This window comes from Rhea pennata, chromosome 1, assembly GCF_028389875.1.
Source record: "Rhea pennata isolate bPtePen1 chromosome 1, bPtePen1.pri, whole genome shotgun sequence".
Taxonomy (NCBI): Eukaryota; Metazoa; Chordata; class Aves; order Rheiformes; family Rheidae; genus Rhea; species Rhea pennata.
The window spans coordinates 7,854,979-7,871,327 of NC_084663.1; the positions used below are offsets into that span (position 1 = coordinate 7,854,979).

General features: G+C 45.1%; 1 protein-coding gene across 5 annotated transcripts in view; it reads right to left on the reverse strand.

Annotated features, from left to right (window-relative positions):
• Window positions 1-16,349, reverse strand: part of FRMD4A (FERM domain containing 4A) — a 231,545-nt gene that overhangs the window by 124,891 nt on the left and 90,305 nt on the right. For all 5 annotated transcript variants that reach the window (XM_062581146.1, XM_062581137.1, XM_062581128.1 and 2 more), the window contains exon 2: window positions 14,773-14,838. In XM_062581146.1, the coding sequence (XP_062437130.1) occupies window positions 14,773-14,838 (66 nt within the window). The remainder of the gene's footprint in view (window positions 1-14,772; window positions 14,839-16,349) is intronic.

A 16,349-nucleotide genomic window follows, 5' to 3' on the forward strand; every position in this document is an offset into this window, starting at 1 on the left:
AGATGCCAGTAGCACTTCAAAGAGAAAAGAAAGTAGCTAGCAAAGATGTTTGCCCTGCAATGTCTGAAACTACAAAGGAACCCTCAATGGTAGAAAAATATATATATATAAAAAAAAAAAAAAAAAAAAGGGAGAAACTACAAACTTAACCAACAGTACTAGCCAGGCAAAAGTCTCAAATGCAGACCTGGTCTTAGGTAGAAAGTGGTTACATGAGAGCAAAGATATGTTATATCCTTACAGTGTAAAATACTTCTGCTCAGTAGAGATTCATCCATCAATATCAGAAGAGAAGTCGGCCTATGGCTCTTTACTGATTTGCCAGAATTTTATTAAATGCATAAGAATGCCAAGTCTGTAATGTATAAAAGTGAATTTATTTAACAATGAACTCTTTGAACAGAGAGTCCCAGATGTGAAATTAATAATGAATCAGTGATCTGAAATCTGATCCAAAGACTACTCAAGCTGATAGACAGACTCTCTGACTTCAAGGAGTTCTGAATAAGGCTCTCATTAGTCAAAAGAAAAAAAATTAAAAACTGAGCCAGCTGGTTAGTTAAAAAAATATTATAGCTTGAATTCTGCTCTTAACAGAGACCTAGTGTAATCTGCACTGCACAGAAATCCCCTTTCATCTGACAGGGAACTCACATATTTCTGTGTCTGAAGCTGAACTTGATGTCCAGGAGATAAAAAAAAAAGATCTCTAAGACAATCCCCAAAGGAAAACCTCCAGTGGTTTGAAACACAGCTTGTTTCCTCTTGACATGAATTGGGAGATAACTGTCATATATGTATCATTTGGTGGCAGCAGATGCTGCTCCTGATGCACACTGGAGCGCTGCTCGCACCCCTAGCCCGCTCCGGCTGACGTCCAGCCCAGCCTGTGTGTACCTACACCACTTTCCATCAGCTGCCTCTAAATGAGCTACATGCAGCGTATGCTCATGGAGATAATCAGCCCGAAATTCTTGCCAAGCTCAGTGTAGCATGGTGTTTGGGGAGAGGATGCAGGTTGTCTTCCATCAATGCAACTTAATTCAATTTATCAGGGATGCAGACGGTTTGAGCGAGCCCAGTCCAGCAGCACTTGGTCACGGCCTTCCCAACATCAGGTGAATTTGGCGTAAGATAGGGTTGTTGCAATCCCTAGTCTCCTGTTATTTATTTGCCTTTCAGTATGACCGTAATGGGGAGGTGGAAGAAATGTTTATTGATGAATGATTTTGTTGTTCCATGGCTTTTTCAAGAGACAAAGCACACGTATTAAATCATCCCCTTGAGTCAAATATTTTTAAGTGCAGTAACACAGCTCATTTTTAGATAATCAAATAATAATTAAAAATAATCAGCTCCCATTTCTGCTGAAGAATTAGTATGTCTACATTGAATTTACTTTTTTTTAATAGTAAAATGTAACTCAATCTAAATGTAAATTCCTGGAGAATCTGCTATCTAATTCTCATTATTTCCACTTGCTTAATGCAATTAGAAACATCTGTCACTGATCAACTGTCCAGACAGTGAAAATAAAAAATAATTCATGCTATCTGCCTCTATATTGTTGTTCAGGGAAAGGACTGAAAAGAGCGTTAAAATCATTCTTTAAAGCTTGAGAGCTAGAGCTGTGTAAATGTTTGTGACAAGCTCTGAATCACACAGAAGTTGCCTGATTTTGAGTTTCTCTGAATCCTAGAGAAATATATTGAATAATTTGAGAAAATCCTGTAAATATAAAAAAAGCGACCACCCCAGTTTATGGAAACATTTGGCACTGGATTCCCAGTCTTCATGGATATATTGTATCCTGCTGGAATCCCCAAGACGTCTGTGCTTTCACCACTAATGAAGCAGGCGAACCGCACACGTTTTGGCTGAACTTTGAAATGGTGCTTCCTAATCTTTAAAACATATTAATACATCGAACCTCTCTGTATAAACTCTCTGGGTGCTCAAATGCCAGGAATAATTGGAGAACGATAGAAGACAGGCTTGGACTGAATCTCAAGAAATTGGCTTGCTCACTCCCTGTCCTCTAATAACAGGGATGCAAATAGAGTAAAAAGCAGAGTTTAAGTGGAAAGGTATTCTCATTAGGTATCTACTGCTGAAATGTTACCAAAACAAGGAACTAAATTAATCCAAAATCCAGTATTCCTAGTAACTAAGAGAAGCCCATTGTCACCGTCAAAACACTTAATGTTTTTGTCTCTAAGCTTTCAGCAACCCTGCTTTCTGGAGTTTCTTCCCATGCAATGTCTTGGCTGTTACACATGACCGACGAGTGAATGCAGAGGATGCAGTGACAGTCTCCTTCAATAAACATCAAGCAAGTAGGGGAACCATGTGCAACAGCATTTCCCAAATTGCCGTGTAGGTCAGAGTGAGTCTATGCATGAAATGCTCATCCCAGCTTCAAAGCTAAGAGGGGGAAGTGAAGTGTAAATGGCTTAGCTGGTTCATTTTATTTTTATTTTTAAGAATGGCAAAGGCAAATCTTTTTAATTTTTTTTTAAAGGAGACAAGTGATTCTTAGAGATGCTGTAGGAGCTACTCTGACAGGCTCTAACACTGTCTGGGCTGCCAAACCACGAGGGCAGAGATGAACAGAATGTTGCTGGCACATTCATGATCTCATCAGGCTGCATGTAGTCAGTGCTGCATCTCCTGGTGCTCCCCATGCTCTTCTGCAGCTTCTGCCATAATCACCCAAGAGTCTCAGGCACCTCTGCAGCTTGGTATCCTTTTGAGCCAAGTAGTCCAAAATGTCAAACGACCCCAAAAGCTTAGATGAATTTAGTTCCCTTTATTTACACTACAGGAACTCCTCTGACTTACACCTCATTTATGAATGGGAGAACTTTGGGAAATGCTGCAATGCAGAAAACTTAGCAGCTGTCATGCTCAAAGTATTTTATGGAGAAACAGAGATATCATGGTTGAGCCTATGTCACCCTGCAGGTGGATGACCAGTGCAGGGACAGCAGCCAAGTCTCCTGGGTTCTCCTTTGGTATTTCTTCTGCAATTTACTGTTGGCCTACAACATGCTTGCAAAGAAAGAATTATTCTTGTAGAGCTAGCGGGATTGTCAGAGATGGGAAGTGTAGCAGAGGGGAGAATCCTGCCTGAAAACAGGATGGATCACTAAAACAAAATCTATACTATTAATCAATCTTCCCAAAGCTAACAGCTTCCAGAGTTGGTGGCTTTGTTGGTTCTATTTCCAGGTGTCTAGTTTGACCTGTTATCAGGATAACATCATCCTCAAATGTGGAGCAGACAGTGAAACTTTCTCCCAAGACAGGTTTAAATCTGTGCTTCTTTCTGCCCAAATATGGGCATTTTCATGGCAAAGGTAATAACAAACTAGATATTGTTGAAACATAATGGTGATGAACTGGTTATGAGTATAGATAGGTGGGGAAGTAAATGTTGTCCTAACTCTACTAACAGCCTCTCATCTGAAAGGATTGCTTCTTTGGGGAGGTCAGGAGAGGAATGTAAGGGGAGAATGAGCACAAGTCTTGTTTCTCTTGATGAGGTCATACTTTATTTTTTAAAATCATGACCCAATTATAAGCCAAGAGCCATCTCCTCTGTCACGAAAATTAGAAAAGCTGATGTTTTTTCTGATGACATCCCATATCGTGGGTGACACAGACACACACACATGGACATGCACACGAATGCCACAGGCAGCTTTTCTGTGCTTGCAGGAGGACGTTGTTCTGCAGGCAGAGAAATCACAAGAGTGCTGCAGTCAGCAAACTAACACATCCCTGGGGGAAGAGGAGGGAATTCAGGAAAATAAACTGCAAAAGAGAGAGACAAATCCGTTTCGACATGAGATCTCCCTTCTAGTCAAGTGTCTTGAGTAGACACTTCCCCCAAATAAAGACAGAAGGACTGACAGGCTGCATGCTGGAAAAATTGCAAAGGCTGGGGGAATGGAGGTACGTTTTATCACTGTGGATAGCATTTTGCACCATTTCCAAAGAGACTGGGCCTAAAAAAGAGACAATCATCTTTGATACATCTTTGGGTCACTCAACAGAAACAAGTAAAGATTGCATAAGGAGAGGGTGGGATGGGCAGGACTGGGGAGCCCCAAAGTGCCTTTGGCCATATGGAGGTGCCTTCCTGGCTTTCTAAGGAAGGGGGGCCCTTGTTGTTCGCTGCCTGATGTGCCGCTCCACCGGAGCACCCATAGGTTGTCACCTCTTGCAATTATCTGCCCCAAGGCAAAGAAAAGCATTTCCCAATGAAACAGTAATGGTTTAAGATGTGTTTTGCTCGTTATATGCAATATTCCAGAAGCCAGTGCTCAGACCTCAGGACAAGGTTTTCATTGCACTGTGCAGAAGGAAAAGCCTTTCAGCTGTAAGTTTAGATCTTCTGTCTAAATGGCATTCACTGATATTTAAAAAGGAAAGGAAAACAATTTTCTATAAACCAAGTAATGTAGCTTAAACAATCAAATCTGGCATCTCTCATTCACTGTCAACCTAGTATTTATACCGTGCAATCCGATGGCAGCAGTAATGGGAATCTCTCCATCCTGAAACACTACCTGAAATTGGAAATACGCTTTTTTTTTTACTTTGGATTGAAAACTAATGTGCTGTGCTACCTTGTTAGTCTTTTTTTCCAGAGTACTTTGTTCCACGGTGTTCAATATCTCCTGAAATCATCCAGTACATGTATTATTATTTTTCAAAATTACTCGCTCAGAATGTGCTGTAAAAACAATTTTCTGTTTCCATTTTCATTACCTCCCAAGAGACAGCTTTTGTCCTGTGCCATATCGAACATTTTCTTACCTGAATTTACTCTTTGAGTTTCCTAGTCTATTCAGGAGGATGTGAGAGTGGGAGTCGGGGAGCCGAAGAGGCATTGATCTGACTGTGCATAAACACCTGCAACGTGAACATCCATCCAAGAGCTAATTGTGGAGACTCCTTTTGTAGTCAAGGAGAGAAATGGGCACCTTTAGAGCATTGACTCATTTCAGATGATCTGTCTTAGGATGTGCTTGGCTGTGCCCTGGAAGTGTCCTGTTCTCCCCGCTGCCTACAAAAGAGCAGCTCAGACGGAGACGCCAGTGCTGTACGTGTCTCAGGGTAAGTGAGATGAACCTTGCCGCCAGCTCCTCAGTCCCTGCCTGACACAGACTGAATCACCAAGGAGTTCAGGCAAGCCAGGGCCGAGGGGACAGGGCGAAAGGCTGCCCATAGCTGGAGCAGCACTTGGCAGCGACAGCAGCGTGTTTCACACCACTGTCATCTGCTCACAGGTTGTCTCTGGCGTGAATAATAGCGCCACTGAAGTCATGGAGTAGCTGAGCCAGGTGGAAACAAAAGTGAGTTTTTTGAACTACTTGTGTGACTTTCTCCGAGCAACTGTGACAGAGACGTTTTTCTCTATAACAGATCTGTGAGACACTGGATGTGTAATTTCAGTATTGGTGCATGTGGTGGGAAGTCACCAGGATAAGCTAAATAGCTTGTTCTGCAAAACTTCAGGAGCTAACTCATCAGAAAGGGAGGAGCTTTCTCAACAGCACTATAGGTTTTTGATAAAGGAAACACCAGTCATATATTTTACTGGAAGAATCATCAGCTTTCCCAGTAAGTTTGCAAAGCTCTATCTTTGCTCAAGACTAAGGCTATCTGACAAATTTTAATGGAACAACTGAAAAACAATCACAGAATATTTTCACCCATATTTAGCCAGCTCTAAAGAATATCCAACTCTCAACATATGCGGTATGAATAAACATATATCTTCAGCTTATCTGCTTCCCAACAGCTCATGGATAGCTCTCCAGTCTGTGTTAGTTTAAATGTAATTTATTCTGGAAGGCTGATAATAGGGATATTGATTATGCAAGACCTTGGAAATCACCCTCTCATGTCACTCCATGGAAGAGAATGATTGTCATTCCCTGTTTATTCTTAGGAGGCCCTGAGCAGTTACCTTGGGGGTTTATTCTCTGAGGCTCCTAACGCAGCCCATGATAGACATGCAGAGCTCACTTGCAGAGATCTCATAGCATGAAAGAACAAGGACAAAACCTGATCTCCACTCTGTTTAAAAATCAGCATGCAGTTTGGGGAGTGGGGGATGCACAGCATTGCCGTGCCAGGGAAGTATGATTTCTACCAGTTATCACTCCTAAAGTTACAGTAGTCCTTCTCTACCATACTCTTCCCTCTATTGCAAGGTTGGTTAAAACCATCTGACTCCTGCTCCTAGGTCACTTTGCTCCTAACGGCTATTGCCCCCTGCCTCCACTTGGCCCATCTTCTGCTAATTCTCCTCCCAAACTCATGCCTACCCGCAGGCAGCTGAGTAACAAATCTGGAGAAACTGAGCTATTCCTGCTGGGTTTCATTAATTTCCAATCTTGCCTTGACCTATACATAGGCTAGGTTTCTTTCGAGCTGCTCAACCAGAACGACCTTAGCCACATGCATGAACCCTCTCTGTGGCTCTCTTTGGAGGGTCTCCATGTGCCCTGTCCATTTGGGATCACTATTAATCAGTGCCTTGATGCTTTGCACCCTACTTTGCAGCCCCTTTTCAAATTCTGCTCATGGTGAACCTCAAAAACTAGCAGGACTGCTAGCTTGCTCCCCTTTGCCTCCCCTGTCTGTCTCTGTCCTTAGGACTCCTCCAGCAGGGCAGTCTTTTCTGTGATGCCTGTAGCACAGGGGCCATTTTCATCCCCAGTGAAGATGGTGACCATACCAAGAGCTTGTGGGGGCCTGGAGCCCTACCACGGTGCTGAAGCAGTTCTGGGGACTGGGCTTGGACCAGCTACTGTGAGCGATCATCACTTCACTGGCCGTGCTGGCACTAAGCTGCTCTGCACCACAAAGATCTGTCTGCCCACAGTTTCTGAGCCCTGCCTTTGAGGTGCTCATCTCACCTTCCAGCCTGACCCTGGAGTTTTTCACTTTTGCCATCGTAGTTAATCCTTCCCCCCCCCCCCGAATTGGTCTGTCTAGCCACCTGTTGGTGCATGCACATTACCCTGTTTGGAGTTCCTCTTAGATCTTAAGCTAAACTGCTTGCTCCCCAACCTTCCACGCTTTTCTGTTCTTATGCTCTTTCTTTTGCTCTTCCCAGCAAATACTCTGCCCTTTAGGCTTAATTTCTGTTGGCTTTTTGGTTCATGGGAGCCTAAGCTCAGAACTGAATTCTGAAACTGCAAACCTATGTGGATTAATATCCAAAGAAATTTTCTCATCTAACTTCATTTTGCTGGTGATCTGCAGCTCTTGTTCCACACATTTAGATTCTCTTGTATGTCTCCACCAGCCATCAAGCATCTCCTTGAGCCTCTCAGGCATTGCCACTGTCCTCCAGACCAACATCAGACATTCAGTAAGCCGTGGATGGCAGTAGTGGATGCCTTCTGAGAACGTTTATCAAGGGTCAGTGGAACAGCTTGACACAGTCACAGCTTACCGGCTAAAAGACAGGGTTTGGGAACAGACCTGGCTCTCCTGCTCCATTTTTCATTTGTCCATTTATCTGATCTTAGGCAACATCTAGGTATCGTGCAGAGACTGTGTCTGCAGGAGACATGCTGATCAGGAAAGCCAACAACATTCCCAGCACCACGTATCCCTCAGAGCACTGCTAAACATATTTTCCTAATACACTATTTTCTGCTAAGCAGCCAACTTTTCAGCAGAAAAGCGTTTAACTTGTAGCTCACTGGTTGCTCAGCAAGAGCACCAAACTGCATTGCGAGGCCAGGCTCCCATATCGAAGTGATTTCTGTCACTTCCCACTGTGCAGCAACCAAACCCAGCAGTACTTTTACCCCATTTACAGTCATGCTCGCTACACCAGAGACAATCAGAACTCTCAAATGAAGACAAGTGAATTAGTAAAAGGTCAGGAAGGAGTCTGTTCCCCAGAAGAGAGAGCACTGAGCACAGTTAATCTATCAGGAGTGACAGGCTGCTGAGAGGGAATCGTACGGTTCGTTCTGGTGATGTAAATCCTACTTGAGACACTGCTTGGCAGGATCCTTCTAAGATTCCCAGCTCAGTCCAAAGCTGTTGATCTCAGTAATTTTTAATGCCAAAGACTCTCAGAAATCTACTTTGCAATTTTCCAAATACTTCCTGAGCTGGACTACAGTCTTACTCTCACTATAGTAAATCAGGATTTGTTTCTGAAATCAGGAGACTTAGTGTTGTAGTTAGGGAAAATAAAGCCTCCTTTCCAGCATGTAGATCCAAACACTCTTTCAGCTCTGGCCTATTTTGAATTATGATCTAAATCCAAATTTTGCACATTTTCTCAGTGCAAGGGTTTTCCTACCAGAAAACTCCACTTCGGGTCAGTCTAGTCTCTAATTATTTATCTGCCCTATGGGAAGGACACTTTTATTTGAAGAGGGGTGACAGATCAACACACAACCAGAAAGCCACTTGGAGGATACCTAAGAAGCCAGCGCTGAGTCCTTGTGTTAAGCAGAGGGATCACTTCCTTGGCTTTATAAGGCTGCCCCTTTGGGGATGCGCAGAGGCTGGGTGGGAAGAGGGGATGTGGACAAGATCCCAGCTCCTCTTACTCTCCAAGGCAAGACCTATGAGCAGCCCCAGCAATATATTCACTGCACTGTTTCTCTCGTGGGTGTACAGAATCTTTTCAGCAACCCCTAGGCTCTTCCTGTGGGGAGAGCAATCCCAAACATCTGGACACTTGAGACATATTCCTTATGCATCACCTTAGTGACAACCCACCAACCTGCCCTCAGCCACTTCTGATTCATGGAGAAGAACCAGCAGCTCCGTGCTCACTCCCTGCAGTGCCTGTGCAAGCCCTGGCCTGGCTGTCGCAGCCCCACAGTGGGACTTTGCTGGCTGTGGAGCCAGCAGGGCAGCACTCACCTTCTCACCCCCGCCTGCCTCCTTGCTCCTAGACGAGTGCCTGGGTGCTGCTTCCCTCCGCAGCGATGGTTAAAAGCACTTTTGGAGCTGAGCCTGCAAATGCTGCAGGGAATGGCAATGACTCTTTCACGTTGCCAGGATGGCTGCTGACACCCAAATGTCTCCATTTATGGTCAGGGTAGCGTGGCTGTGTTTCTGCACTGGTCTAGGAGCTGGTCCTTTTAAAAGGCCAGCAGGTCTCAGCCCCATCCTGACCGTGGCATGGCACCCCGCACCTGCTTTCAACAGGGCAGCAGGCAGGGTGCAGGGCTGGCACCTACTTTTCTGTGATCCCTGTCACTTCCCAGAAGTGACTTAGTCCATCTTGGGGCTTGCTTTATCATGCTTTGAGGCTAGGGTGTATTGCTGTGGTCCTCGCACAAAACCTCTGTCCAAAATCAGAGATTCTCCCCAAGGGCAGGTAGGTGCCATCCTCAGTACTAAGAAAAGGCTGAAGGGAAACTTGCACTATTTTCGTTGCGTCAGCCCTGGTAACTGCCCCAACTATTCAAACACAAAAGTGAGACCATAAAACACAGGTAAATCCCAGCTGACTGAGATTTCCTGACCATGAGCAATACTGAAAAGATTACAAAAACTGTAACAGCATCTTTTGAAGAGGGGGAAATATTTAATTTTCCCCTCTTACCATTATTAGTGGTAATAATTGAGCAAGTTATTTCTTCCAAAAAATACTTCATCTTCTGGGCCAGGCCAGTAACCACCATGCCTCAGCCTGGCTCGAGAGAGACCGAGTCTGGTGGTGCGAGGGACAACTGTGTGCTCTGAGCACATCTCCACTGGGACCACCGAGCTGATGACAGCCGTCCCCACAGTGAGTCACCAGCCCTTGAGGCACCTCAGCATACACCTGGCGCTGGCTCCCAGCTCCCAGCATCTTCCAGTCTGGCTGGGAGGCATTCCCTCTGACAAGAGGACAAGGCATGGTTGGCACGGCAGAGACAAGTCCTGGCCCCCAAAAGACTCCTAGATGGCTCAGGCAGAGTCACTGTGCAAGGTGAAAAGCCTGGAAAAGCATGTTCTGCACATCTCAATAATTTTGGCAGTGCTTGTACACATACCACTATTAACATGTTTTTGGATGTGCCTCCGCTGCAGCTGGGAGATAGAAATGCTGTCAGCATGTTTCACTTACCCTGGGCTATTTGAGTGGCTGGAATTAGCTAAAAAGTGGTGAGACAGACATCCACGTGGGCTAACGGCCCAAACACCGAAGGACGAGTGCAGTGCTGACCCCACGCGGTTGTGCACCAGCTGCTCTTGGTCCCTCATCCAGCTGCCCCGAGGCAGCCTGACCCTGTCTATCTCCTCCAAACTCACTTTAGGGGGAAGGTTAGACACAAAAAGCCCACTATTTCCTACAGGCAAAATTTCAGAGCCCTCCAGACCCCACAGAGAGCTCTACTATAGGCCTCAGATGAGCTCCTTTTCTGTAATAATTCTTCCAGAGAGAAAAAATGAGGAGACTTAACACTTTCCAATGACAGGTTTTGGAACTGCCGTCAGATAACAGGCGCAGGCAGCCCGCACAGAAGCAAGGACAGGAGTGAGCCAGGCCCCATGATTCAACCAGCGCATAAAAAACAATGTTTATAAAACCCAACATGAAAAGGAACGAATTGCCAATTACGTAAAACGCTCAAATAAAGCAACGCAAGCCTTTTATGTGCAACAGACAAATGATACACAGCAGCACGGAAATAATATAACAGATAGCAAGTCTGAGACAGGGGAATGTGAGCAAATCCATTTTCCAGAAGCAGGAATGGGGGACTTGCTCGCTGAAAAGGATTAACTGGATAAAGCCAAACACTTTCCTAAAAAACTTGCATTAGAAACTAAACACGCATCAAACAGAAACAGAAATGAGAAAAAAGCAGAGTGTAAGAAGATCCAAGGAGCCAGGCTCTGCTGCTTCTCAGAAAGAAAATGCTGTCAAAAAAAAAATCCTATGAAAACTTGCCACACACAACAGAGCATCAACAGGCATTTATTAAACGAAACACATCCCAAATGCGACTCCTCTTCATAATCCCAAGTCAAATAGGCTTTGAGTTTCACACCCTCAGGAAGAGATTTCCATATGATCATACTCTGCCTAGTTTATGATTAGACCTTCTAAATTTCAGTAATCTTCCAAAACACATTGGGGTGAGCTTTCTTTTATCTGCAAAGTCTGTATTTTTGCCTTTTTTTTTTCTTTGCCGCTGCTCTACCATTCTGCAGCCACTCATCTCAGGAGAAAAAGACTCTAGTCAAGATCATTTGATTGACTGAAAACAGGAGCACTCACACCATGGTGGTAACTCCAAGCCCTCGCTTTATGTGCCAAGACTGAGGCAAGCCAACGTTCACAGAAAGGGTTATAAATGCTGTCTTTGAGCCAGAATCTCACTTTTGGGGATCAGTAATGAAAACAAAACATATGTGCATGAGGAGTCCCACTGGAGATATCTGTGTGGCCAGCCTGAGAAGTCTTTGTAGTCTTGGGAGAAAATCTGTGGTGCCGAAACATTTCAGTAATTTTTGGACGAGCTGTCGCACAGAGCCAAGCCTGCCTACTCCAAGCAGCCACAGGAGCACACTTACCACTTGCCATCCCCCTACAGACTGAGGTATGGTCCTCATTAACCATAAATTGATATGTTTTGAACAACATATTCATAAACCCATGAGTTTGATCACGGCTAATTTGCGGACAAAAAGGGAGTACATTTTGTTTAATACACTACTCTTTGCAAATACCCTGATTGTTCCCAGATGCATCTGTTCCTGCGCAGCAGCACTTGAGGCAGTGGGAGAGGAATACATCTTCTCTCCCCCGAGTCACTGGCTTAAGCAATTTCAAGATACTCCAAGAGCGCTCATGTGAAGGGAGTTGCACACATCTCGCTAGTCCTGTCTGGCCGAGCTTCTTCTCCTTTTTTTCCACAGCAACATACAGACATTTCCCTTTCAAAGAGCAGCCTTCTGCAGCCCAGGCACTTCATATATGCACACACACAAGTGCTGCAAGGCTGTGTAAAACCAGATCCAAGTTATAGTATTATTTTGGCCTCATTCATGGGAGAGTAATCAGTTCTACTGAATCAGTCACTTTTAAACTTGCCATGGGAGTGTGAACTTAGCTGTGAAGAAGCTTAGGAAAGGTCGAGACTGGTGGCAAGGGACAAATTTCCCATGACACTTTGGGAGCCTTGCTCGTGAGCAATTCAAGCCAGTGCAGATCTATTTGCTAAGGACCAACACAGCTGTGGAAGACTCTCTTTCAAGGCATATAACATTAAGCAAATCAGCCCTCAATTTCAGCTCATGGCAAGATATCTACAGATAAATACAACTTTGAAGTCACAACCAGAAGCTCCAGACTGAATGAACATTTTATTTATTACAGCTTCTGATTCAGTTCAGCTATGAGATAAGGTAATCATAAAAACAATGCTACTTGGAACTTACAAAGCAACTTTTATCTTGAATCTCATCTCAAGCCCCAAACAATAAGCGCTAGCTGGTGGGATTTGCTCTTGCAAAGTACATGTTGCTCCTGGAGGGAGTTTAGTTGCCTAGGAGACTTCTTGGGGCAAGCACCGCTCATGCGAGGGCAGCACTCTTCTGCCCCCAGAGAGGCAGCCATAAGGCCATCACAAAGCTGGTGGCTTCATCTGTGCTTTATAGACAGACCAGTCGAGACCTAGTGACTGGAAGTGTTTCACCCACATTTGCAAAGATCAGTAGCACAGGCACAATTTGAATCCAAACATCCTCTTCCTCTGTCATTCGCTCCACCCAAAAGCAATCTATTTACTATCTCTGTGAATACAATTTACTGAATAACCTTGAAGAGCCTTATTTAACCAGAAAAGCAGCTGAGATCCCTCAGTGGATAATCCTGTGTATAAGCAGGCATGGTGCTGTTCAAAGAGCTGGGTCAGCCTGTATGTAGCAAAGGTTACTGCTTTTTATGGGCATGAATTTTTCACAATCACCTTCTGGCTTTTCCCCATTCACACGTTATTTGAAAACAGTGAAACGATTTATTATATAAATAAAATTCAGCTATGGGTCACTTGCAAACTAGTTAGTGTGATTTACAGAGCAATTTGCTTCCTATATTGATCACTGGAAATTCCCATTGAAGGTGTGATCAAACACTTAAAAAAAAATGGCATGATATTGTTTCTGCTCACTCATGTAATAGCTTCAGAAAGGGATGCAGAGCTTTCAAAACCAGTCTTCGCAACTGTGAGTTTCACTGTGCTTCCTTTCATGAGCTTGCTTGTAACAAAAAATGTTACCAGTAAAAACCCCAAATAAGCAGACTGGTCAGATTGTCAGCTCCAATAGATTTCCACCAGTGTATTTTAAACTGTGGTTATTATGAGCAATATTTTATTAGAGATGTTTTCCAGTGGCCAACTTGTTTTCATTGAACTAGTAAAAATTTCAATGGCATTTATGTGAAATATTAATCCAAGCCTCGCTCGCACCCTTCTGATTAAGACGGTTGGTGTTTAAGGACATGCCTACAGACGCAACATGCAACCAGTCCTGACCTTCCCCAAGTGATCTGCTAAGCTTTGCAGAGCCGGGCACCAGCCTGCGTGGGGATGCTCGCCTGGCAGAGATACCGCAGCATCGGTGCCGTGCTTCGCTTAAACTAATTAGTCACACAGATTTCGCTGTTCTCCTTCAGGCCCTGGCCTGGCTTGTTCACAGCTATTCAGGCAATCCCTGTCTGTACAGAGCGAGCGTATGCTGAATGTCTCTGAAAGCTGAGGGACTTAGCCTGCTTGATGACTAAGTACTTGAAAAAATGTTATCCGTTAACGTTTTGCTAATGGTGTTTTTTAAGCAACTTTCCAGAAAGCAGTGCTGAAATGCATTTCCTGTGATTCAGATTGCCTTCAGAAATCCCCATTCAGATTTTGCCGCTTGCTGGAGTAAGATCCTGCCTGCCCCAAGTTTATCGGCCAGCGGCTGGTAATTCAAGTGCGATGGGAAGTTTCATTTCCTGTTTCTTGTGCTGCCTGAGGCCAGGCCCAGCAGCATTTGTAAAAGAAAGGACATTCTTCTAATTCTTTCTATTAACCCCTTGGTGATCTCTGAGAGAAGAGCTATAACTGTCAGAAAGGGTCAGTAGAAGACAGCTTCCATGAGCCCCATCATTACACTGCCAGTACCAGATTCAAACTTTTTCTAATTTACCCTTTTTTAATGAATAAAAACGAAACTGGAGCACAAACTTATTTTAATACATGTTTGTGTTTGCCTGCCCTTTCCACTGCCATCTGCAGGCTTTTTCTGTAAGGGATATGCTGTGCTGGGGGGCCCTGCTACCTCCAGTGATGATGAGCGGTGAGCAGCAAGGACAGCTGCCCCACAACGCGCATCAGCAACTTCAGGTGACAAGTAAAAAGCAGTGTGCAAGCAGACGAAATCATGGGCTGCAGGTATCTGAGGGATGTACAGTTCTTTGGGCTGGCAACTAACGCCTCAGAAAACAGCTAAGTAGTAAGGTAGCGTGGTCGCAAGCGACACGAGCTGCTTTTGCATCTCCCTGGTGCCTGGGAATGTGTTGGCACAGTGTAAGGCAAATCACGGCACAAATTAGCCCCCAGCCCTCCCTGCAGAACCATCCTTGCAGATCCTCCCCGCGCTGGACTCTTGCTTCCCCTGAGCTCTGCATGTGACTGTAGCACGATGTTGCTGCCTAAACTCACTGAAAATCCTTTCCTCCCCCCCGGCAGCACCCACAGCTGTAGCAAGCCGTTGCATTGCCGAGCATGTGTTTCCTACCTGAACGAGAAGCTCCAGCTTCCTGTCATCAAGGAGGTGCACTTGGCATCTGCGGCCCTCCGTCATCTGCAAGAGAGAGGAGACACTTCAGGACAGTCACTCTACCCACTTGGCGAGCAGGGTGAGCATGCAGCGAGCGCATGGCATGGCTCCCCAGCACAGGCTCCAGGCTTTCAGTCACTCCACCGTTTTCAACTTGCTTTCCCCTCACCTCCCCACCTTCCTTGGCACTAGGAAAAGAAAAGGCTGGAAGGAGAAAAGTAAAAACCACCCCAATAGCTGTCACAGAGTGGCTTGTGACATCTGCTTGGATTCAGCTGCGGGAGGAAGGTGGTCGCAGTGTGAATGAGGCCAGGGAGATGGTTCACAGCACAGAGGTCCCGACATTTTATACCACAGCCTCTGTCTTCACAGCTGCCTTGGCCAGCAGAGGAAACATCCAAGCAAGTTTCCAGAAAACTCAGTACTTTTAGCAATGATTCAGACATCTCTGAGATAGCTCAAAAGGCTGCAAGCACAATGCTAATAGGGCTCTCCCTGGAGTTATACTCATTTGGGCCTTACTCACTGTGGCTTGTCCACATCAGAGGGCCATCCTACGTGAGGTATACTGCAGGACTTGCTCATGATATTATTATCTTACTCTAAAGGTGTGTTTCCATACTGGTATAGTTTATTTCAAGTGTTAGCAGATACAACACTATCAAAACTTTTATGTATAGAAGACTATTTCTTCCAAGGTCCTGTAGATTGGAGTAGAAAGAAATACCATGGGCTGTGGCTGGAAGAAACTCCTCTACAGTCAATCAAGGCCTTTCCTGACTCCTTTCCTGCACAGAGCACCATAAGTTAGGTATAACTCCAGCTCAGCAAAGCCCCTCAGCACGCACACAAACAATCCTAAGAAAGACAGCAATCCCACTATCTGCTAATGGGATATGTACCTCTTAAGCCTCTTTTGATCTTGGAAATCTCTTCCTCAGCATGACTTAGGCAGCATAAAGGCAAACCCCCAGCTGCCCATACTCCCTGTGCCATCATGCATGCCAAGCCCCCAGAGGCACTGGCAGCTCCTGCTTGATGGGCAGCTTCGGGGAACGCTCCACCTTCCATCCAAGGTACATTCCAGAGCATTACACTGATCTCTGCTCAATGCAATGATATTTCATGCCAAGACAAGTCCTAAAGTACTGCCAAAACAAAACAGAGGCTCCTCAGGAGCCTGCCAGGGTAGATATAGTCTATCATCACAGCACACGGGGCCTTTCTGCCTGCACCGATCACTGCTCTCCACTGATGACATCTGAGCTGGCTCTCAGATCCAAAGCCGCATTACCGGGAACTGGGATACTTGGGCTCAGAGGGTTAACTAAGGACAGCTCTGCTTTCAGACACGAGTCCTGTGGGTTAAAAATCACATGCTCCTGCAGTTTGACATTGTCGACACATTCTGATCCAGGATGAGTTATGGGCACAGGTGAGGGGGAATGTTGTTGAGGACAAGGGATTGTCCTCCTACCTCCAACTTGGGTTGTGCAAGAACCCTGGAAGTCCCAGCTGGTGCTTGGCCATTGCTG